Source organism: Gobio gobio (assembly GCF_949357685.1).
Source record: "Gobio gobio genome assembly, chromosome: 14".
Taxonomy (NCBI): domain Eukaryota; kingdom Metazoa; phylum Chordata; class Actinopteri; order Cypriniformes; family Gobionidae; genus Gobio; species Gobio gobio.
Genome location: NC_137107.1, coordinates 20,173,214 through 20,199,214, shown reverse-complemented (window position 1 = coordinate 20,199,214; position 26,001 = coordinate 20,173,214). Strand labels below are relative to the sequence as shown.

General features: G+C 38.5%; 1 protein-coding gene across 4 annotated transcripts; it reads left to right on the top strand.

Annotated features, from left to right (window-relative positions):
* Window positions 1–6: 6 nt before the first annotated feature.
* On the top strand, window positions 7–18,761 carry LOC307137616 (putative ATP-dependent RNA helicase DDX52). 4 transcript variants are annotated; one of them, XM_079835390.1, is made up of 15 exons: window positions 7–1,316; window positions 3,575–3,800; window positions 3,886–4,016; window positions 4,589–4,774; window positions 4,865–5,008; window positions 6,306–6,417; window positions 14,409–14,481; window positions 14,611–14,814; window positions 15,140–15,230; window positions 15,379–15,501; window positions 17,681–17,831; window positions 17,918–17,993; window positions 18,111–18,182; window positions 18,397–18,495; window positions 18,626–18,761. In XM_079835390.1, exons 1-15 carry the CDS (start codon window positions 1,131–1,133, stop codon window positions 18,684–18,686), a joined length of 1,935 nt encoding a protein of 644 aa, XP_079691516.1. In that variant the 5' UTR covers window positions 7–1,130; the 3' UTR covers window positions 18,687–18,761. The 4 variants fall into 4 exon arrangements, with proteins under 4 accessions (XP_079691516.1, XP_079691519.1, XP_079691517.1 ...); XM_079835393.1 differs by lacking the exon at window positions 7–1,316 and adding an exon at window positions 2,455–2,708; XM_079835391.1 differs by lacking the exon at window positions 7–1,316 and adding an exon at window positions 3,079–3,218.
* The last annotated feature ends 7,240 nt before the right edge of the window (window positions 18,762–26,001 follow it).

Sequence of the window (26,001 nt, the reverse complement as noted above, 5' to 3'; positions counted from 1 at the left end):
ACACGTAATGCGACACCTGTGGCATATGGACCTAACCTGATTCTGATCAGAAAAGTGTTCATTGTCATTTCGTGTTTTATTTTGGTAGATTTTAGCCGTACAACTCTTAGCGTTGGATAACATATGCGTTCAGCAGAAGGTTGGTTTTGTTTAGCTCAACGTTTCCATTAAGCCTGATTTTATTCAATGAATTCTTGAAGCTTGAAAGCACATTGGAAACACTCTTGAGGCGACATACGAACATCCCTGAAGTATAATGTTTGAAGTACATTTTTTTTCCTTCTTCTTTTTTTTTTTCCTTTCATCATGATTCATCATTTTCATCAGATTTGTGTGCTTCTGTGTTGTCTTATGGGATACCTCATAGCCAGTATGAGATGGCACTGCTGTCATTCTTCTTCTTTCGATGTGACCAACTTGAAGACAACGAGCCACACAGACAGTGCAGTCAGTAAGATTACTCTCAGTCACACGAGATGTTGTTCCCTCTACTCTATTTCCTCCAGTCATAGGAAGAGTTTTATTTTAGTTAATGATTTATTGCTTTGGAATGTTGTGTTTAAACTCCAAAGGGATTAAAATCTCAAAATCACCTGTTCAATGCTACAAGATAAAAAAATATTATCTCCAAAATCAAAAAATATGATCTCCAAAAGAATGTATAAATTAATAATGTTAATGTTATCTTTTACTGTACTAAAATAACTTTTAGGTCTATACATAAACTAATCAGGCATAACATTATGACCACTGACAGGTGAAGTGAACACTGATTATCTATTCATCACGGCCCCTGTTAGTGGGTGGGATATATTAGGCAGCAAGTGAACATTTTGTCCTCAAAACTGTTGTGTTAGAAGCAGGAAAAATAGGCAAGCGTAAGGATTTGAGCGAGTTTGACAAAGGCCAAATTGTGATGGCAACGACTGGGTCAGAGCATCTCTAAAACTGCAGCTCTTGTGGGGTGTTCCCGGTCTGCAGTGGTCAGAATCTATCAAAAGTGGTCCAAGGAAGGAGCAGACCATTCAGGGTGCCCATGCAGACCCCTGTCCACCATTGAAAGTGCCTACAGTGGGCGTGTGAGCATCAGAACTGGACCATGGAGCAATGGAAGAAGGTGGCCTGGTCTGATGAATCACGTTCTCTTTTACATAGGTGGATGGCCGGGTGCGTGTGTGTCGCTTACCTGGAGAACACATGGCACCAGGATACACTATGGGAAGAAGGCAAGCCGACGGAGGCAGTGTGATGCTTTAGCAATGTCCTGCTGGGAAGCCTTGGGTCCTGCCACCAGTGGTGTAGTGGTGCCTGGAGAAGTGGGTATGCTCTTAATTTATGCCCCCAATTTTTTTTTAAAGTGGCACAGCAATAGATGAACATCCTGTGTTATAAACAGTGACATGTAAGACTAGTCTTGCATATTTAGTTCACCCGAAAATGAGCCAGTAGTATTTGCACATTGTCTCTTGACTTTTGCTGCTTGACGATCACTATGACATTAGTATTAGCCACGGAAGAGGTGCAGATTTTGCAATCAATACTGGCATACAGACAATAGAGACAACATAATTATACATTTTGACTATTCCTTATTCCAGGGGTTTTCAAACCTGTCAAACAACTATTCTCTCACCTTGCAAGTAGTCTCTGCCAGTAGTTTATTTTGTGAACTATCTCTTGGAATGGCTCATTTGCAACAGATAGTGTAGGCCTGAGTGTGCCAACATTAATGCAATTTGCAAATATTACTGGTCCTACGCAGGCCTAATGAATGAATATAAGATATATTCAGGATGAGGCAAGCATGGTGTCAGAGATTAGTTTATTTATTTATTTTTTTAAATATCATCATCTTTCAAAGAATTCAACAAAATATTCTAAACAATATGTTAAACTATTATACAGGGTTTGACATTAACTTTTTTGCTCAGCAGTCACTGTGGCTCGTGGTTTTCCAAAGTTACTAGCCACTCAGCATTTTCTCTGGCCACAATTTTGCTGTTTGGAAATTACATTTTATATGATTAAAGTTGACTTTGGCATGCTTAAATTACTTGATTTTGAGTAATTTTACTTGATTTAAAAGATTTAAAACCCTTTCAAACTTTCAAATGCAGAGTGACCACCCAAATCAAGACTACATTGCATATCAGCTGGTATGTGCAGGTGGGCAAGGGGTGGACAATATGAGCATAGGCTAATATGATAAATTTTATATGATATGAGTTATTTTTTAGGCTATATAAAAGAACAAAAAAGCAAATTACAAAAACAATAGTAGCCTAAATTAAAAAATAAAATAAAATCAGATAGGCCTATAGAAGGTTTATTTAACACCTGTAGCCTAGTTGTTTGATTAACATTAATGACAGACAGGTATTTAATTGGGCTGCTGAATAAATCGACGTAATATTGACACATATCCAGTTATTACCCACCTGTTTGCGTACACTTAAGCCATAACCGACTGTGTTCTTGTGAGATACTCCACACGATGGACATTTTGAATATTCAGGCGCAAGGAGAACTGATCGCGCGTGCAACAGAGAGAGAGCGCACGTGAGAGAGCGCTTCTGTTGTGTGTCATTCGGCGCGTGAATTGTAATTTTGTGATACGACGTTATATACATATAATTATAAATTATGTGCTGGACTGTCATGGCTAATGCAGAACACTGCTGAATCTGCGCATCAGAGGGGATTTAAAAGTGGGTATACGCAATGCCGACTGATAAAGAAGTGGGCACTACACCAGTGCCTGCCACCCATGTTACTTTGACACGTGCACCTACCTAAGCATTGTTTTGGCAGCAAAAGGGATATATTAGGCCAAAAGGCGTAAATGTATATTCTTAGATATGTGTATTTAATTATTTATTTAGCCTATCGGTTGATAATGATTCCAGTTACATTGAAATGTATTATCAATGTAGGCTACAATAAATGTGGTAGAAAAAAATCAGGAGTTTATAGGAGATTAACAAGAAAGATGGATGTTTAAAAAAAGGGTTAAAAAGGAAACAGCGCTCTCTTGTGGTCGACAAAAGAAACCAAAAAGGCGTAATAGTTGAACCCCGAGAGCGTGTTACTTATAAATTCAAGATCGATTAGTCACGTCTTACACTGTTTCAATGGACGCCTTTGACTTGTTTAGAAAGCTTGGGACTGGAGCGAAGTTTGATCTGAAAAGGTTTGCTAAAGATGCAGAGAGGTTTAAGGTAGGTTTTGATACAAAGTACACAATAAAGTTAACGTAAGCTGGGCTGTTGTTTTATAAAACGGAAGAAATAAGTGAATTTCGTCTTGAAATGCTGCCACATGGCTAACATGTGTTCCCATTTCCCATTGGATGTCTCTGGAAAGGCTAGTGTTAATCAGAATGAACCCAACACAACGCTAATGGAGTGCCTTAACAAACAGTGTGAGATAGTAATGGACATTTTAAACATCATTGGTTTGGTTGCTGCAGGGTACAGCCTATAGAAACAAGAATGCTGGTTGTTACTGTACTTAAGTAGAAAATAAACACATGTTCACTTGATCACTATTAATTCTTGTGTAACTCTCCTGTCAGGTAGTGAAATCTAAGAACAAGGGCAGCTCACAACAGCTGGCTGGAATCAGTTTTTTTGGCACAGAGACACAAGAGAACAAGTCTCTGGAGTCCAGACTGAGTGAAGATGATGGTGAAGAAGAGAGTGATGAAGAGCAGGCCTCTGGTAAACGGAATCGGACTGAAGTGGGTGAGCCAGTGAAGGCAGATCGGAAGAAAAAGAAAGGAGCTAAGAGAAAATCCGAAGGCAAGTCATCTTTCAATCTCTTCAGATTGCTAGCAATTCTATTATGGTTTTCAAGAAGTTCTTTCTTCCTACTTTTCGGAAACAGACACAGAAACTGAAAAGAGCGAGGGCGAAGGGATCCAATGGATGTCATCGCAAGACACAGCGAAAGACCCCAAGATGGAGTCCAAAGACAAGCTCTCTTTGAAAAGACTAAAGCAGCTTCATCAGGAGAAGGTACACAGTGTTAATATTGCTTTTTACACCACATTTCATTCGTCTGTGGTCAACAACAGATGATTATTTTTCTTTAATAGGGCTGATTAAAATTCTGTCCGATGCTAATAATTTTCATGTTATGGATGGTAAAAGTTGATACTGTTTTAGCGAAATTAATTGCAACACTGAAATCTAAATCGTTTTTATTTTATTTATTTAGATTTAATGCTACAAGTTAATTTAGACATCACAACATTATAATGTACAGTATTAAAAATTAATATTAATTTTGATATTTGCAAGTTACAGTGTTTTTAAATTATGAAGAAGCAATATTATTATATATAATACTGTTTTAAAAGATTAACTTTGTTAAAATGCGGGAATGAACATCAGAGTTACAAAAAACAATAATAATAATAATAATAACAGCCAATCTATCTTTAATCTTTAATATCTTTCATAAAAATCTGTCAGTTGTAATATTGTCATATTTCTTTCGCAAATAGAGGATGTGTCCTATAGGATCTATGCTACTGATTTGATATGATCACATGATTAAACTAAAGCCCATTATTGTTGTGTTTTAGGTGAATCGGATACGGCACCAAAACCGGATTAACGTGCACGGAACAGACATTCCAGATCCTGTTTCCACTTTTGAGGAACTGCAGAAGGAGTATGATCTGGACCCACGAATCATTCAAAACATCCAGGCAGCGGGTTTCGAAACCCCCACACCCATTCAGATGCAGGCCATTCCTCTCATGATGCATGTATGACATGTTTCTGTTGCATCAGATATAAATGTTTGTTTTTCTGATCCTAAATTGAGTGTTTTGATTCCATTGATCCGTTTGTTTTAGAAAAGGGAGATCCTGGCATGTGCTCCTACAGGCTCGGGTAAAACTATGGCCTTCTGTCTGCCCCTGCTGGCCCACCTTCGCCAGCCCCTCAACAAGGGTTTCAGAGCCCTCATCATCTCCCCCACCAGAGAGCTCGCCACTCAGGTAAACGTTCAGCCCCTTAAAGGTAGTGGAGGTCATTTTTGGAGAGGCTAGCTTTGAAAGCATTAGATAAAGCTTTGGAGCAAACAAAAGCGTCATGAGAGACTGCTTTAAGCTACCTCATGTCTCGGCACATAACATTATAATGATAATGTACATAAACAACTTTAAGACCACTGACCTGTAGTACCACCAGATAAATTTAGCGTTGATAGTGTGCCATTAAAATGCAGAAATTCAAGTCACGATCCGAGTATAAGGTCACAGGTTTCCATCTCTTCCAAATGACAGTAGTTATGGCGTGAACGCAGCATAACCTCGTTGTTTTGGTTCAGGAGGAACTGTAAACGGTGGCTGCTTTTTCGGTTGCGATGCTCGTGACTGATTTCTGTCTAACTCTGCAATTACAATCAAAGAAGCTGTCTATATTGTGCCATATCTATACTGTCAGCGTACTCTTTCATTATACAACACAATTGACAAGAAAAGCAGCAGTAAATTGGATCTAATGCTATACTGGTTATGCTCTTATACTATACTGGGTCGTGAGACTGGTTATAATCTTTTGAAATCAAACTGTCTTGCATTATTATGTTAGCAATTTCACAACCAAAATAACTCCATAGCGGCATCTGGAGTCCAAGTTGTATGCTCTCAATGGCAAATGTATGCTGTTTCCTATACATATGATAGAAATATGATTCAGCATATAATTACATTTAATAACTGAATAGTGTCAACTTTAACTTGTTCATAAAACTGCTTAACTAAATGTATTGAAAAAAACAAATACATTGAATTGAGTGTGCAAACATTGAAATGTTCAAACATTATTTGACAAATGTTTCTATAAAAAAAAAATTCTAAAATAAGAGAGGAAAACATTTGACAAGGAAGGGATGTGGATTTGAAGATGTAAAATGAACAGTCAGAACCTTATTAGTTCAAAATATGTGTGGACAAAGTTTGCAGTTTTTTTCAGGCATAAAATACATAAATCTCTCGTCTCAGGGGGATATGAAGGGGGGGGGGGCGATCATTCGAATATACTACCGGGTTTCTACTGATACAAAGCTTAATGCTAAATTGCTGAAGTAACCCTTTAAGTATTGTGATAATATCGTATCATGGGCCTCTGGCGATTCTCAACCCTACTATCAGGATGTGAAGAGACCAGCATAACAAAATCACTACCCTGCCTTGAAGTTGATAATTGTTGTAGACCACATCAAGTAAGCTACATGTTGCTGACTGTTTTATATTTATTTTATGACTTACTTTTTTTTTTATATATCTCTAGACTCACAGAGAGATGCTGAAACTGTCAGAAGGAGTGGGCTTCAGAGTTCACATGATCAATAAAGGAGTTGAAGCTGTGAAGAAATATGGGCCAAAGTCAGCAAAGAAGTTTGGTATGTTTTGGCACAAAGGCTCTATGAACTGTCATATTAATGGTATATTTCTATCATGACAACTCTTGGAAGAGTTTATTCAAGTCACCTTTATTTAAAGGTCCCATGGCATGGATTTTTTATTTTATAATGTATTCTGAGGTGTACTTATATTGTTAGTATGATTTTTACATCATAAAATGTCAATTTAGAAATAAAAGGCATTTTTTTTCTATACTGATGCTTGCCCTCTGGCTGAATGCCCTGTTTCAAGGGGCGTGTCTGCTGTGAGACTTCAAAAACACTGACTCACAAGATAGAAAACACAAAAACACCGTTCTATGTCGGCAGAGAGAGAAGCCACAGCGTGTGCACGAATAATAAAGTTCTGTGAACTTGAATAATTAGCTACACATCAGAAATCACTGGTCACAGATCAGAAGGAACTGAAAAAAGAATTCTGTTTTCATTTGTACATCCAAACACAGAGAAACTGCCAGCATTCACTCGTTCACAAGCCATGATCTCTCGAGGAGAAAAAAAAAAATATGGCGCTCGCATGGGCGTGCCAAATTATCTGGGCGGAAAATTCAAGATCAGCTCGTCTGGGCTGTCATTTTCTCAATGGCAGAGAAAGACACCCAGAACTCGGTTTAAACCGATAAAAATTTCTAGCCACTTGGGGACAATATTCAGGCTAGGGGAACTCGTTCAACAACTCATTGATGTTGAAAAACCTCATAAAAGGAACATTTCATGCCATGGGACCTTTCATATATAGTGATTTAAACAATACAGGTTGTTTCTAAGCAGCTTACCAGTGATAACCAGGAAAATGATTCAATGATGCAAACAGAGTTAATTTCGGCTGTAGCAGCTCTAAAAGAAAACAGTGTCATTGTTCCGCTGAAGTCTGTCCACTGTTTGTTCAGTTCCGTTGTAAAGATCATCAATTATTAAATTAGTTAATTTCATCTATAGGATGGTACTGGATATGACAATGTTAGGGACGTAACGGTACATGTATTTGTACAGAATATTTTCGGTACAGGTCTTTTTAGTTCAGTAAGCATGTGTACCGAACAAATACAGTGTTTGCACCACTGCACGGTTAATCGTTAAAAGAGATCGCAATCTCAATTCAAATACCCGCACAATCTCATTCCTAAATGACAACAATTCTCCTGTCTATTAAACCTTTGACAAAATCACACCAGAACATTCAGATCTGCGCTGGCGCTGAGTCAGAGCGCAGTTGTCATGTTTAGGTATGAAGCAGCTTTTTCAACCACACAGTATCGTTATTTCTGTCTTACAATATTTTTTTATCACAGAAGTACTGGGATAAATGTTTACAGTTCAGATATAAATACTGATGTCTACGGTAGTGATCAAAATAGAGCAAATCACCATTTGAAAGTAAACTTGGTGCTTCAAATAATGATTATCATTACATCGTTACACCAGTAGGTGACGACAAAGTGACTGTTAAAAATGTATTTGTGATTGAATCATTCAAGACATTTGTTCAAAAACACTGATTCGTCCAGTAATGAAACAATGCTGCGTTTCAGTTCGTTTTTATTATGCACTTCACTTGCTAACTTCCCTCCGCTTCGTTCTCTTGGATGTGTGTCATTACTGTTGCATGAGTGCCCACTACTGGCGGAACCTTTGCAATGAACTGAACTGGAACGTCCTAAGCCCTTGATCACTTGCAATCCACTATGGAGTAGGGATGGGTTGCGATTTTCGAATATTTGATTAGTTGATTTAAATATAGAATATCGAATAGTTTGTGCGATTATCGTCCCCAAAAAATCCCCATGTTTTCGGTGCTGATGTGGTGGTGACACGTGTTCACGTAACCATAGGGTGGCGCTGCCAATAACGCACCTAAAAGCTGTCAGTCAGCTCTCAGGGTGTTTTATACTGGGCACATTTGCTGTGGTCCGAGCGTGATTCTTCCCTGCGCCTCCGCAGCATTGGTCTGGTTTCACACTCAACTTGAACCCTGGTGCTTTTGCGTTCATCTAACATCATCACAAACGGGCACGGGCATGATAGAAAACAGAACGTGGGTCAAATATATTAGGCTTTTTTAAATTAATTTGGTGCTATTATGCGTAGCTGAGTAAACGACACTTGGGTTTACTGTACGTGTGCCGCTTGAAGGCTGCTTTGCTGCTTGCAAACAGACTCTTTTGAGGAGACAGTGAATTGCCATTCATTTGCTGCCCTGATTGCACTCTATGCGCGAATACACTGCAGGCTCACTCTCGCGATCGTATCTCAGGTAAATCATCAACACTATCATCCCTTACATGTATGTTATTGAACTAATGACATTGTAATCAGCGAAAACGTGTGCGCTGGTTACTTTTCTTCCTGAACAAGTGCACACCCGAGTGTTGCTTTCACATTCACGTGAGTCGCGGAACAGTTCGAGTGCAAACAAACTTAGGTTGTGTTCTCGGGTTCAGTAACTCGGTGCACACCAAGCTCTGTATGAAAGCTTTCGCATTAGCAATTTTTAAAGAGCACCTATCATGGCATTTATAATGTTCCAAATATTGTTTTAGAAGTCCCCAACAACAGTTTTGCATGCATGCAATGACAAAAAAGACTTTAGTTTTCTTATAATATGCATTTATTTTTACCTGTTTTGACAGCGATTCTCAAATGATTCCTTTAGTGATTCACTTTTCAAAACCCTGCCTTTACGTGACGCTAATCTGCGGTGATTGGTCCGATGACCCAGTCAGTTGTGATTGGTATAGTCTGTGCAGATATTTTCGGAAACGGAACGGCCATCAAAGTCTTATAGTGACAGTAATTTGTTAATATGTGTCAGGAGTTATGAATATGAAAACCGCGTCGGGACCGTTTGATTGTAATATGAGCCTCAGCTGATCTCATTCATAAAAAAACTCCTCTATTCTCCTCACGAAGACTCGCGACAAATCAACATCCCTCAGGGCTTTTAGTTCAAAAGTGTGCAGATGAGGAGACATATGGATAGATTCTCATATGTCTGTGTCAAATTTCTAAACAGAGGAGTATTTTTTATTCAATACTTCCTCAAAATGCGCAGATGTAGCCTAATCATGAGCGATTGAGTCTCTTATGTGTTGTTTTCAATTCATACTGGCAGCCGGAGGGCGCTCTGTGCACATGTAGTCCATGTACAGACAGACGAAGAAGAAACATGTGCCATAATAGAAGTCCATAATAAAAGCTTCCTGAGATCGCGAAACATACATTTGACGACTAATAAACACTCAATCGCGACGATGTATGGTTTGTCTTCAAGCCACTTAGTCTTCAAATGCTCATCCTTGGGCAGATGAAAAAAGTTTGCTTTTGAGTGGCCCTTCAGAACACAGCGTCTCGTCGCCATGATGTTTTCTAGTTTTCACTGGCGTCTTGGAGCGCAATAAGTGGGCGTATCGTATTCAAATAACTTGACAAGTTGACGTCATCTAGTCAGAGAAAAAGCTTCGGTCTTCTAACGATTCTTAAAAATGACTCAGAGTCGACTCTTACTTTTGAAAGAAAATAACTATATATACGGTGCACTGTCATATTTCAAACTATGCAGGATGTTTTTGTTCACTTAGATCTATGTTACACACTACATGAAAGGTACATTTCAAAATTCCATGATAGGTGCTCTTTAATGCGAACTGTGCCCTATTTCGAATAGGGATGGGCAACAGTGGTCGAGTAATCGAGTACTCGAACGTGACAGCGATCATCGATCATGAGAACGATGATCGCCCTGAAAAATATATATTTGTCTCTTTTTTTATTGGTTATTGCGTCGTTTTGCGCGGTACCGGAGGTCTGATTGGTTAGCGTTATACAGCCTCCAGACCGCGGCGAAATAAAGTGAAACTGAGGCGTGCACTGCAGTGATGTCTGGAATCACTGTGATCATTAAATGGTTAGTGCAAGATGTGCAGCGCCAATCTGTCAAAGCCTACATAGCATTATAATGAGAACACAATGGAAATAGAAAGCTGTAAATGATCTGTGCTTAGTTCCCCGTGTATCAGCTGATCCACAGAGAAACTAGCGAGAACACTCAGACTAGCGCGTGAAGTTCATGTGCGCATTCGCGTCCTTTTCTGAAGATGCACGTTGTAAGATACTTTTATGTTTTCTATATCTGATTAATCTAATATAAGAACCGTTTGGTTGAGCTTAATAAGCTAGAAAAGCGCTGCCGTTATACCGGCTGTTGTTCATTCTCTTCAGTTTCAGCTCAAACGCATATTTCATGCTCGACATGATGGTTTAGAGACGGTCATATTCTTTTTAGATAGGCTATTTCCTTCTCAGAATCATTGATATTAGTAATGCAGCAGTGCTAAACTGTTCTCGTATTTTTTAACAGTAGACCTAGTTTATTTAAAGTTGTTTTTCGCTATGAGTTCGAAAACGCGCAGTGATGTTTGTAAACGCTTCGATCATGAATAATAAAATTAAGTGCATGATGTGCAGAGTCAATCTGTCAAAGCATTATAATGAGAACAGGATTTTAATAAAATGTTGTTTCTGTGTGCTTTCGTTGTCCGTGTATCAGCGTTGTTAAGGGAAGAGCGCATTCAAAATGTTCCGTTTCAAACCCTTCGCCTGTAAAATCTAGCACGCTGAAGTTCACGTGCGCATTCACGTCCTTTTGTGTTGATTTATGTCGTAATAGGTTCATAATAATCTTCATTTTAATATTGATATAGGGTGCGTTTGGTTGAGTTTATTAACCAGCTAGCAAGCTCTGCAGGGTGGTGTTATTTCACAGTTTCAGCTCAAAGGCAATGCGCGATATTACTGACTTGGTTATTTGAGACGGTCATTTTATAAAAGATGTTTCTTTTTCAAAGACATTTATGCATCATAATCTAGCAGTTATTTTTTGTTTTATATGTTCATGTTTTCATATACCCGTTTTCATGTCACGTTTGTATTTGTCAACAACCATTTTCATAACAGTATTTTCATTTTCTCAATGACGGACAGGCCCCGCCCCCTGCACATGCCCCGCCCCCAATTACTCGAGTACTCGTTTTTGAGACCTATCGATGATCGAAATGAGAAATTGACAAAAATGCCCATCCCTAATTTCGAACTAAACTGCCAGTGTAAAAACGCCCTGAGACAACAGAAGAAGAACACATTGTCTCACACGCACACTGTAGACTTGGCATATAACGGTTACGGTAACTTGGGCCGATGTCAAATAACAGTCATATGTTTCAGCATGTTACAATAATTATATGGCTTGAGTTAATACAGGGAGTGCAGAATTATTAGGCACGTTGATTTTCTGATCATATTTTTTTTCCAGGCACATTTGACCAATTCCAAACCACAGTAATCCTAATAACTACTATTGATTTAGTATTTAATAATGTATAAGTGATATATAATTGTTCATGAAGGCTGGAAATGAAAAACACCTTATATTCAGGTGTGCAGAATTATTAGGCATGTTTTCTTTTACAGATAAATTGAGCCAAAAAAGAGATTTAACTCAGACTGAAAAGTCAAAAAGTATTAAATGCCCATGAGAAGGATGCAATACTAATGCAATACTAGACATTGCAGTTAAGGCATGACCATTGGACAGTGAAATGCTCGTTGGGTCAGCAGGGTCAGACAAAAACATGTGGCGGAGAAAAGACACCTGTTAACTGCAAAAGAATTAAGAATTAAGGTGAAGAGTTAAGGGTGAAACCATCAGGAACCCTTTGGTCTCCAGCGCCACCATTTTCCAGAGCTGCAACCTACCTGGAGTCTCCAGAAGTGCAAGGTGTCAGGATCTCAGAGACTTCAGTTAGGTAAAGAATCCTAAAAAATGACCCCCACTAGATAAGAATCACAAGCTGAAGTGTTGTAAAATACATGAAGAAGGTTTTTTTATAGGCTTTATGGACAGATAGGTTGAGAGTGACTCTTGAAGGACCAGCACCACATCCTCTTGCACCACTGTTTGAAGAATTCATCTTCCAGAATCTGGCAGTACGTTTTGGGAGTTCATTTTAGTCCATCCTGAAGTCCGTTTTGCAGAGATGGACTAAAAATGAACTCCCAAAACGTACTGCCAGATTCTGGAAGATGAATTCTTCAAACAGTGGTACTAGAGGATGTGGTGCTGGTCCTTCAAGAGTCACTCTCAACCTATCTGTCCATAAAGCCTATAAAAAAACCTTCTTCATGTATTTTACAACACTTCAGCTTGTGATTCTTATCTAGTGGGGGTCATTTTTTAGGATTCTTTACCTAACTGAAGTCTCTGAGATCCTGACACCTTGCACTTCTGGAGACTCCAGGTAGGTTGCAGCTTTGGAAAATGGTGGCGCTGGAGACTAAAGGGTTCCTGATGGTTTCACCCTTAATTCTTCACCTTAATTCTTAATTCTTTTGCAGTTAACAGGTGTCTTTTCTTCACCACCGATTAGATTAAAATTCGATTAATTCCCAGCGACCATCGAATATTATTTTAGCTTGAAATGCCCATCCCTACTATGGAGTTTATTTTAATTTTTTGCTTTACGAAATAGTTTAATGCAGCATTCTATGTGTATATAGGTGTGTTTGGGTTGTTTTAAAAAATAATTAAAATATAGAGTTGTTTGTGTTGGGGTAAATTAAATCCGGTATGTGATGACGTCACAATCATGTTAATTGTGGTATATGAATCTTCCTGAAGTGTACACATGAAGCAGAGGAAGTGTACACATCAAGGGCGCTCCCAAGTGCAATACACTTCAAAATGGTGGCAGGGATTCCCCCGAGGGGAAGTGCTTAGGGAAGTTTGCAAGTGCGTGTCTTAAAGTGGAGTGGAACGCAGCACAAGTGAAGTCATTGAATCATTCATTCAAACTGTTTTTTTTTATTTTATTTTATTTTTTATCCAGATTAATTAAATATTTTAAATCGACTGCAGCATTTACATTTTGTCAGAACCTCTAGTAAAATATTTTTTAGTTTTCTGTTCAGAATTGTGATCGTGATTCGAAAATCATGATTCTCAATTTATTCATAATTGTGCAGCTCTACTGCATGTGTGGAACTTTAATTTAAAACTTCTAGTTTCTAGTTCTTCATTTTACAAAACAATATCGATTCTTAAATATCAAGATTGTTGTTTTTTTTGTCAATGCTGTTTTAGTTGGTTGGAATAAAACCTTCACTAGACGTTATAATGCACACCTCCCTTTTAATAATTACAAGAAGCTTAGTATTTTATTAATTTTGAAAATAAACAGTCTTCATTTCCAAATTCTGTTCATTTGATCAGGAAATTCAAGCAATAAATGCTCTTTTGACGTTCTTTAATGTGGCGTGACAGATCGCTGTATAGATGCCTCAGTTCAAGCGGCAGCAGAGCACGAGTGAACGCGATCATCTCTACCTCTTTACTGCTAGTTATTGCATGAAACAAACATGAATGAACATCACTTCTCATGTAATCGCTGTGTTTCAGTGTAATCAGTGTTTTGACCGTGCGAAGATATCAATAAAACGGCTTATAAAGAATGTCATGTAGCATTACATTTACCATAGGCAAGTCATACAGCTTGTTAATTTGCTGGAAAAATGAACTCGAGAGAAGAGTATTTTCACTATATTAGCCTATATATTCATTATATTTTACTTAACCAGTAATGGTGTCATAATTATTTAAAGCATGTTCAAATAAATCTTTCATGAAACCAAGTTATGAAAGCCACTGTTAATTATTCTATTTCAACAACGAATTGGAGTAGAAACATATTTAGACGTTGACGTAAAAACTGGCTTATGTGCAATTGACATGTTTTCATAATTGTTTTATTTTATTTAAGTGTTGATGATTATATCTAAAAATACATAGCAATTAAATGTAATAGTTTTGTTTGTTGGTAAGTGTAGCCTTTATTATAGTAATGTGCAAGTAATGGGGCTCCTTATATTGTTTACAGCATTAGCTGAGAGATTTTTTTTTTTATCCTTTTGTTTTCCAGATATATTGGTGACGACCCCTAACAGATTGATATATTTATTAAATCAAGACCCTCCTGCGATCAACTTAAGTAGGTGAGTGATTTGCAAAAGCTCTGTGGTTTAGTTTAAGAAGAAAACATCTCAAGGAGCTTCAGGTTCGCCATCATACACAGGAAATCAGGAGCTTCTTCTCTAGCGTGAATGTTTGTTTGCTGTGTGTAGTGTGGAGTGGCTGGTGGTGGATGAGTCTGATAAGCTCTTTGAGGATGGTAAGTCGGGTTTCAGAGAGCAGCTAGCCACCATCTTCTTGGCCTGCTCTTCTCCCAAAAACCGCCGGGTTCTCTTCAGTGCAACCTTCGCCACAGACGTAGAGCAATGGTGCAAACTCAACCTAGACAACCTAGTGTCTGTCAACATTGGACCCAGGTATTGAAACACTCCTTTCACATCATGTTATTTGCGTTCAGTTACGAGCTGAAGTTGTAATGCTTATTTTGTGGTAAAAATTATAAAACTATTTTGGTTGGAAGCTTGTAAAGACAGCAATAGGACAAAATACATCAATGCATTGTTCATTTTAATACGATAAAATGGATTTTTTTTTTTTTTTAAAGTTAAAATCACTGTAATGCATACCCTCAATTGCTTTAATAAATAATTGTAAGAGGTTTAACTATGGTAACAACATGTTGAAATGAAACTCTGCTCTAGTAGGGTTGAATTAAACATACCTGATGGTTTCCGCCCTCAGGAACTCAGCAGCTGACACTGTGGAGCAGCAGCTGCTGTTTGTGGGTGCAGAAAATGGAAAGCTGCTTGCCATGAGGAACCTTATAAAGCAGGTCAGTGAAGTTCTTCAAATATCAGGTCTTGCATCATAGTAAAAAAAGAAACAAAGATCCTGAATTTCATCAGTCAAGCGCATCATAAGGAGAAGTGAGTTTTTAGCTCTAGAATTAATCATCATTATTAATCATCATTTCATTTCAGGGGTTTTTGCCGCCAGTGTTGGTGTTTGTTCAGTCTATTGACCGAGCCCGAGAGCTCTTCCATGAGCTGGTGTACGAGGGAATAAACGTGGACGTGATCCATGCAGATCGTACACAACAGCAGGTGATTAGACAGAACCAGGTTTTCATTAAAATAACGACATTAATCATTAATGTGTTAACATTAATTATGCATAACTTATATTATAGTGACTATAAAATACTATATTAAGTACATGTAACAACAGGTAGTGGGATACGCTTTATTTTAAGGTGTCTTAGTACTCAAATGTATAATTACAGTGTAACAGAGTAATATTAAGTAACTACATGTACTTACAACAGGGTTAAGATACGGGTTTGGTTTAGTGTTAGTTGCATGTAATTATGCATATTTTATAGTTATTACTATAGTAACTACATTTAACACCTGTAACAATGACACTGTAAAATAGTGTTACCTAGGGCTGTCAGTAACAAATAATCAAATAACATAATTGGTTCAAATAGAGTATCAAAAGCAAGTAATCATGGTTTTATTCGAGCGGTACTGTTAAAATACATAATGTAATATACATAAACATGATCAACTTACACCGATCAGGCATAACATTATGATCCTAATATTGTGTTGGTCCACCTTTTGCTGCCAAAACAGCCCTGACCCGTCAAGGCTTGGACGCCACTAGACCCCTGAAGGTGTGCTGTGGTATCTGGCACTAAGATGTTAGCAGCAGATCATTTTAGAAGTTGCGAGGTGGGGCCTCCATGGATCGGACTTGTTTGTTCAGCACATCACACAGATGCTCGATTGGTTTGAGATCTGGGGAATTTGGAGGCCAAGTCAACACCTCAAACTCGTGCTCCTCAATCTATTCCTGAACCATTTTTGCTTTGTGGCAGGCGCATTATCTGCTGAAAGAGGCCACAGCCACCAGGGAATACTGTTTCCTTGAAAGGGTGTACATGGTCTGCAACAATGCTTAGGTTGTTGGTACGAAACATCCACATGGATGGCAGGACCCAAGGTTTCCCAGCAAAACATGGCCCAAAGCATTACACTGCTTCTGCTGGCTTGCCTTCATGGGCACCCTGACTGGTCTGCGGCTATGCAGCCCCATACACAACAAACTGTGATGCACTGTGTATTCTGACACCTTTCTATCAGAACCAGCATTAACTTCTTGAGCGATTTGAGCTACAGTAATTCGTCTGTTTGATCAGACCACACAGGCCAACCTTTGCTCCCCATGTGCATCAATGAGCCTTGGCCGCCCATGACCCTATCGCCGGTTCACCATTGTTCCTTCCTTAGACCACTGTAGACCGGGAACACCCCACAAGAGCTGCAGTTTTGGAGATGCTCTGACCCAGTCGTCTAGCCATCACAATTTGGCCCTTGTCAAACTCGCTCAAATCCTTACGCTTGCCAATTTTTCCTTTTTGTAACAACTTTGAGGACGAAATGTTCACTTGCTGCCTGATATATCCCACCCACTAACAGCTGCCATGAAGAAGAGATAATCAGTGTTATTCACGTCACCTGTCAGTGGTCATAATGTTATGCCTGATCTGTGTGTGTACATTATGTATTATAACAAATGTCTGCAGAGGGCGCCAACAGCCTGGTGTTACACTTGAGTAGATCAAATCCTTGTTTAATTTTGTCCTAACAACATTTAATTCAAATGTCAACATAATCTTTAATCTTTGGCCACTTCTTTACGATAGAAATGCTACAGCCACTGTAATTTCTTGAACAAGAACATGTGGACATCATAACAGCGGAGCATAACAAACTCGGAGTGAGGGCTTGAAATCACAATGAACAACAATTTGTATATTTAGAAACATTTATGTATTCTCCTGTGTTGGCATAGGTTTATAAATGATTTACATTACAAATCTGGTGAAATGGCGCACGTTGGGTTTTCTGCTCTGCAAAAGTAAAATTCTCTTGATAAACACTTCCAGAGGATGTGAAGAGTCGGTGGTTATAATACAGCAGTATAACCTTTTAATGACTTCTTCTCAAATCTCTGTTAGGTATAAATGGGATATACAAAACACTTATCTATTAAAGATGGGGCCGTACTCCTCCTGTTGTAGGAGACCTCCAAAACAAAATTAGGAAACTTGTAAATGATAACAGTGCAACACTTTGCTATGAAACAAAAGGGTAAAATGTTCAATTAATCGAGATTTTTATTTTTGGTCAAATCGTTACTGCCCTAGTTTTTGCCCATTCATATGACATAATAAAATAATTTCTATTCCCCTGGGCTTTCCTGGTCTCTCATTAGAGGGACAATGTTGTGAGCAGTTTCCGTTCAGGGAAGATCTGGGTGCTGATCTGCACGGCTCTGCTGGCTCGTGGAATCGACTTCAAGGGCATCAACCTGGTTGTCAACTATGACTTTCCTACCACTGCAGTGGAATACATCCACCGGATCGGTTAGTCCATTGTAGTTGAGTAGAGAATATGAATTCATGTCATTTTAACTTTATTATACTAAGCTGGGTGCTTTGTTTTCTTATAGGGCGAACAGGAAGAGCAGGACACAAAGGAAAGGCAATAACTTTCTTCACAGAGGATGACAAACCTCTCCTTCGCAGGTAATAACAGCACAGTTGTCACATGGTTAAATCATCATTTGAGATTTCAGGGGCATCAGTTTTCTTGTGGCAAATGATTGCATGAACTTCTAACTTATTTTTGTTGTTATGGATCAGCATTGCTACTGTCATAAAGAAGGCTGGATGTCCTGTCCCCGACTACATGATCGGGTTGAAGAAAATCAAACGGTGAGGTGACACCATTATATTTTAGGCTATAGGCATGTGTTTTTCCTCAATGCCACATGCTTTTGTAGTTTATTTTTAACATATTATTCCACTGTCAAATCAGTGTACTTTCAGTTCCTTTTTACTGTGGTTAAAGCATGACTATTCTTTATGAACACTATTGTTTCCATCAAATGTCACAATATAAGACCTCTAATTTCTCTTCTCCCCACAGCAAATTGAAACGTCAGCTTGCGACAAAACCACCCAGACGGTCAACTATTCGCACAACGCCTCGCATGCTCTTTGAGAAGAATCTCGGCAAGGGAAAAAGGTTTGTTCTGGATCCCAGTGGAAAGTGTTTGTTTCAGCCTCAGAGAGTTAAAAGAACAGGATCACATTGTTTGAGTTAATTATGGTGGTTTTTGATCTTCACATTTTTTACTTTCACTGTTAATTTTCAGGAAAAAACGAAAAGCTCCAGCAAAAGAAGCAGAAGCGTCAGAAGTAATTTCTAACAGCTGATTTGGCACACCGTACAGACTGATGTTTTTTTTTAATCCACCTTATTGTCTTTAATAAACTGAATGTTTACCAGTGTGTGTGTGTGGTTTTATTGTTGTGACCATCTACCGACGATGGAACAGAGCTTGTTGAAACCTGTAGTGCTCTTCCAGTTTATAGCACATAAAACTTAACCACCAAGTACTGGAAGAGGGTCCATAGAATGATTTATGTTTTTAAGATGAGGCGGGCTTTTAAAAACAGGTGCAAGTCAAACTCCTAATGCCAATCTCTGGTTTACATACTTGACATATAAACTGATGTGGCTTAGAGACTCGATCTCGTCACGTTGAGTTTGAAGCATCAAGCTATTTTTCTGTCCTCACCTCACAATGCTGTGAGCACAGCCAATCAGAACATACTTGAGTAAGGTTTTCGACCAATGAGATTTCATTGCATTCTGGGTCCATTTGGACACTGTTGACCATAAGCTTATTAAAGAGTTTCCAAATAAAACTATCAATTTTATTTATTGGGGAATGCACAAAAGTTAAGATTTTGTATGTTACAGATTTTGTATTATAACTATTTTATTAAATTTTCTAATTTTTATTACTTAAATTTAGAAATTCCATGAAATTTTAAATAAACTACAGGGTCATGGGTGGCCAAGGCTCATTGATGCACGTGGGGAGCGAAGGCTAGCCCGTGTGGTCTGATCAAACAGACGAGCTACTGTAGCTCAAATTGCTCAAGAAGTTAATGCTGGTTCTGATAGAAAGGTGTCAGAATACACAGTGCATCGCAGATTGTTGCTTATAGGGCTGCATAGCCACAGACCAGTCAGGGTGCCCATGCTGACCCCTGTCCACCACTGAAAGCACCAACAGTGGACATGTGAGCATCAGAACTGGACCACGGAGCAATGGAAGAAGGTGGCCTGATCTGATGAATCACGTTTTCTTTTACATTACGTGGATGGCCGGGTGCGTGTGCGTCATTTACCTGGGGAACACATGGCACCAGGATGCACTATGGGAAGAAGGCAAGCCGGCGGAGGCAGTGTGAAGCTTTGGGCAATTCCCAAGGTTTCTGCTGGGAATGGGTCCTGCCATCCATGTTAATGTTACTTTGACACGTACCACCTACCTTAGCATTGTTGCAGACCATGTACAGCCTTTCATGGAAACGGTATTCCCTGGTGGGTGTGGCTCTTTCAGCAGATAATACGCCCTGCCACAAAGCAAAAATGGTTAAGGAATGGTTTGAGGAGCAAAACAACGAGTTTGAGGTGTTGATTTGCCCTCCAAATTCCCCAGATTTCAATCCAATCGAGCATCTCTGGGATGTGCTGAACAAACAAGTCCGATCCATGGAGGCTCCACCTCACAAGGACTCAAAGGATCTGCTGTTATCTTGGTGCCAGATACCACAGCACACCTTCAGGGGTCTAGTGGAGTCCATGCCTCGAAGGGTAAGGGCTGTTTTGACAGCAAAAGGGGGACCAACACAATTGTAGGTATATATTGAATATTGATATCAATGGATTATATTAAATCTGTTTGACTACCCAAAAATATTAAAAAATTAAATACTGTAATTAAGCATAACATCAAGTGAATTGATCAGTTGCCCTGGTCAAAGTGAAGTAGTTATATCTCTTAAAACTAAAACAAACAAACAAAAAAATATTATTTGAATAGTCTTGGCTCAAAAACTATGAAACAAAAATATAAATTGGCCATAGGGAAAGTCCCTAACGTTTAGTGTGTAGCAAGACATTATGCCGGTATTGTGACATACGGCCACATATGTGTTATATATATATATATTATCGCTAAATGTATAGCCTTCAAATTTAGCATATAACATTTAAACAAGACAAACAATCCATTATAGCTTGACTCAGCAGCTTTGAGTCTTGAGGCAGAATCAGGCCTTCAGTTTCCCTTTAATGTTGGACTGTTTGAAAGGCACAAAGAAGCAGTCAAGCAATAATGGACAGAAATCAGAATTCCTGAGTGGCTCCTTTTCTCCTTTGTAATTATTAGCCATATCACCCTGTAGCCCAGGGCTGGTTGCCCTCTGAAGCTAAGCAGGGTTGCACCATTTGAGGAGCTCATCCTGGCATTCTGGAGGGTGCAGACTCAGAGGACAACAAGTGTCCCATGTGAGAGGATTCTTTCAAAGGCTGGAGAAATTATATGTAAAAAAAAAAGAAGTCAGCTAACTCCTTCAACAGCAGAGCAAATAATATTTCTGAATAAAAATGTTATGTAACAAATGTTGTGGAAAAAACATTGTGGCTTTTTTCATTTTATTAATGTTTATTTTTCATGACCACAAGAAAACTATAGTTATTCACAATGAGGAGGCTACAGGTTACAAAACCAAGATCATGTAGTTGTCAGACAGATTTTTTATTTTATTTTTTAACATGGACCATTGTCAAGGTATTTCAGATCAACACATGCAAGTGACCACTAGATGTCGCCGTAGAGACGGGTGTCGGATTGATTCAAAGCTTCGAAACAATATGGCACATTTGCTTCAAATGTTTCAGTGCTTCACGAAGCCTCGGTCTGCCCATCACTAATAATTAGTCATGATTAACCAACATTAAACAATATTAAGTCAGTGAGCTGCTGCTGAAAGTTGATGTCTTTAGGACATCTTGTTTCTCCCTCTCCAGCTGCACTAAGTCCTGACTACAACCAGACATTCTCTGACATGGGTGGACTGGGAGATGGTCGGTGTCTGCCAATGGGAGGTGAACCTGATTGCTCCTGGTTCAGGTTCAGGCGTCCCTACTCCTCCGTGGAGGTCAATACCACCACAAATCCCATCTGAGGCCAAGTATTGGACAGTGCCTTTTCTTCTTCTGGTGTAAGGGGGGAGTCATTGGGCCCAACACCTGTTTTATTAATTGTTGATCTCTGCAGTAGGCTACCCTTGAGGCTTGCAAAGTCCTGCCACTTCTCCCTGACCTCCTTCACTGATATTTGAATGCCCCTGTTTGCAGTTAGTTTTATAGCAATATCCTCCCAGATTTTTTGTTTTTGTTAATTTGTATGACTACCATTAAATATGCTGAAAATTCTGTTTGTTTACCTCCACCTCCTGTAAAATAACATTAGTTTCCTCTTTTTGAAAAATGTATTTTCTTTGGGGGTTTTTTTTGTCTCCACCAAGGAGACTACACTCTAAAAAACTTAAAAGTTAAGTTAAAGTTAAAAACAACCCAAGTAGGGTTGAAAATTGACTAACCCAGCTATTGGGTTGTTTTAACTCAAAGATTGGGTTGTTTTAACCCAGCAATTGGGTTGTTTTATACAAACATAGCCCCTCTGGAATTTAGAGCCAATGACTGAAAAGGATTTCAAACTGTTGTCATAACTGTGCTTGACAAGTAACAGGTGATTTGATTGGTTTATGTTTGCTATGGTGGGCGGGGCAATCATTCAAATCAAGACTGCACCAGAAAGCTGCATGGTAAGTAGCCTGGCACACCAAATCTAACTAAACTATTATAAGGATGATACATCTATAAAAATAAAAAAACATGCACATAAACACTATGCATAATTTCTGTCTTGATGGCATCCATCAGAAATAATGCTGTTAGTTTGGTATATGAACATATTTTTTGGAAAAGTGATGTTTTTCTTGACGACCCAATTTACCTTAACCCACTGAGGTAAAATGGGCCACATGGTTTCAGCTAAAATGGGCCAGCCTCTGTGTCACTCACAAACACACATACATGTGTGTGAGTGTGTGTGAGGGTGTGTCGATGTGCAAGTGTGTGGGTGCGTGTGTATGTGTGCCCACACACATATGTTGGTGCAACAACATTATGAGGACTCTCCATATTGGCGTAATGGTTTTTATACGCAACCGTATTTTCTATCCCCCTACACTGCCCCTACCCATAAACCCAACCATCACAGGAAACATTCTGCATTTTTACTTTTTTAATAAAACATTGTTTAGTATGTTTTTAAAGCAATTAGATTTACAGGGACATTTAGAATATCCTCATAAACCACCTTGATGTTGTAATACCAGTGTAATTGGTAAATGTCATTATTCAAATTTGTGTCCTCATAAATCACATAAACAAGCACACACCGACACACACACACACACACACACACACACACACACACCACTGAGCAATGATCTATGCTGTTCCAAAATTGACTTTTTAAATTGCACATTTGAATATGTGGGTTTGCACCCAAAATGTTTTTTTGTTTTTTTAATGGCATGTTTTAATGTTTGTTTAATGCAGTTTAGATTTATGTGGCTACATAATATAAAAATTTATGATAAATCACTATTTCCCTTTGCAGTTTGACTGGCCCATTGGTTACCTGAAACTGCTCATGCAAAAAAAGTTGGCACAGCTGATGTTTCAAGAACTGTAGGGCCTTAATTAATATATATATTTTTTTTACTTAATTTCAACACAACATTATCAAAAACAGTCATTTATAATCATAAAAACACATGGAAAAGGCATATATGGTATTGTATTATTGTCCCAAGCGATTTACCAAAAAGTGGCCCAATTTAGCTGATATCACCCCATATAAGTTTTATTTTATGGGTACTAGTCAGAGAGGAAACTGTTGAAATGATTGCGTGCTCATTCAGTAGAGGGTTGAGTTGATTTTGGTTTTTGGTTTGGCTCATCATTACATCCTGTTTTTGCAGTTTCATTTTTTGTGCAGAACTTGCGGCCGTTTCACACCGCAAGTGTGAGCTATGAGGTGCCACGAAGGATTTAAATCAAACTTCGCTTACGTTGTGATCTACTTCTGGTGGGGCAACTGCTCGTGAACACTTCGGTTCTGTGGACGGCAGCGTAAACGCTCCTTAGACGACACCCAGACTGCACTGTTTTGTTCTGCTGTAGTTCTGTGACTGACCATTCTGTTATTTTATTTGTTTTTGTGTTTCACGCTCATGCTGGTGGCCTAGGGAAGGATGGCTAGCCCGAGCCGTCATGTAAAATGAGATGTACTCTTAACAGTGCATGTTTAGCCCCACTGATTGTTATATCGCCACCGGCAGCATGTGTGTCCTGTTATTTGGGATCATTTCCCTTCAATCCTCACTCCTTCAAGGAAGGGCGTGGAAATGTTTTGTTTAATGTTTTGATTTGAGTTCTTCCAGTTGTGTTCAGTTTTTCATTAATTTAGTTCTTGTATTTTGTGATTTAATTTGAAAACCTATTTAATTGTTTTCATTTGTATTGTTTATTTTCTTCCCTTTTTGGTTTTATCTTTTTTTTTTTTTCCCCTCTTGCCGCTCCATGGTTGGTATTGGTTCATATGCTCGCCGTGAACCTAATTTAATCTCTGCCTGACTCCTGTGGCCAGTGGGTGGCACAGGGTTCTTTTGTTGCAAGAATTTTTTCTCATACAATTTGTCTTTGTTTAATGTGTTTAAGTGTGTTCTTATATTTGGTTTCTTTTTGTTTACTCAGGAGATGAAGGCCCCCAGTGAGGGAAGCTAGCTGCTTTTGCCCTGTGTGTGGTGGTGTTTCTCACAGAGTGTTTGCCATTTTGACCCCTGCGTTTTCCTCACTTAGAGTGTGTGTGCAGTGTGAGTGGTTGTGTGGAGCATAAATGGGTGAGTGGTGTGTCGTTAAGATGCTCACTGTCCAGCTAGCTGCCCAATGGTAAGCCTCAACCAGAAGGTTCTTTTGTTTTTCTTTTATTTTTATTATTTTTTTCTTTTCTTTGGTTGGTCAATAGTTTTCTACATTTTAACTAAATGTGAAATAAAGTTATTTTTGTATTTATATCTACGTCTCTTGTCGTTAGTGGTGTGCCCTATATTGGGTTTGAATTTCCTCGGGGTGGCGTAGTCGCAGTGGCGTGCACAGACCTCCTCAGGGGCAGGGGCAGAAGGACCAAAAAGGGCACTAAAAAATAACAAGAATCTAATGTATTTTTTAAATAATTTAAATTCATTTATTTATGACATAAATCACCTGTATTTAAAGCAGTACGCATCTGTCTGTTGTGTTTTTAAATATTTTAACAAAAAAAAAGGGGGGGGGGGTACATTTTGTTCCCCACTGACTTTCAATATATGGTTAAAACCATTCTTAAAAATATTCCATATTTCCTTGGCATTCTATGAAAAGATATTGATTCAAATACAATGCATAACACATCTAACAAAAACAGGAAAATTATGATAATATTACTAAATATATATATAATTATTTACTTTGCTAAACTAAACAGTGAGAATCAAGCAGGTAATTATGAGGAATTCATGTTCAGTTTTTGTTGATGTTGTAAGCCTGTATTATAAGTATGAAAGTATTAGCTATCATGAAATAGGTAACATTTTACAATACAATTTCATTAGTTAACTACATTTGTTAACATGAACTAATAATAAACTGACCTTCTACAGCAGTTATTAATCTTATATTAATTTAGTTTATATTAATTTCAACATTTACTAATACATTATTAAAATCAAAAGTTGTATGTTATATTAGTTAATGCACTGTCAAGTAACATGAACAAACAATGAACAGCTGTATTTTTATTATTTAACATTAAAATATTAATATGCAATAACAAATGTATTGCTCATGGTTAGTTCATGTTGGTTAATACATTAACTTTACAAATGAGAACTTCATGCAAGTGTTACCATGATATCAAATATATAAATTTAGAGTTTGACATGGACTTTTTCATTTCATTCATTTTTCATTTTTCTAGATGTATTTCCCCGAGCTAATAACACGAGCACGTGCTATGGTCTTGGATAAAAACAAATTGAATGACATTGTCAGACTCAGAATGCTGCTGCTGAACTCAAGACTCGAGTTATGCTTTTATTATAATTAAGCATAACTTGCACGCTCCCGCAACCTTTACAGTAGCGTGGTGGTAGGATAAATATACATTTTCTGTATTAGCTTACCTGCTGATCGTGTAGTTTGAAAACTCGCGCGGCTAATTACTGTGCTGTGCGCAGGCTGCGTGCATAGAGCTGAAAAGGTAACTCCGCCTACCGATCCACCTCCGCCAAAAAAAAATTAATAAAAAAATACTTTTTGTAATATTGTTAGTGGTAAAATGGTATAGAAGCGTATTGTTATTTATTAAAATATTTATAATAATAGTAATAAATATTATTTACTATTACCAGTGAGGGGCACTACATTTTGAGACAAAAGAGGCAGGGGCTTGGGGCTTGGGGCTTGGGGCTTGGGGCTTGGGGCTTGGGGCTTGACCCCCCCCCCCCCCCCCCCCCGCCCCCCCACATAGGCCTACGTCGTACACTCGACGCAGAAGTA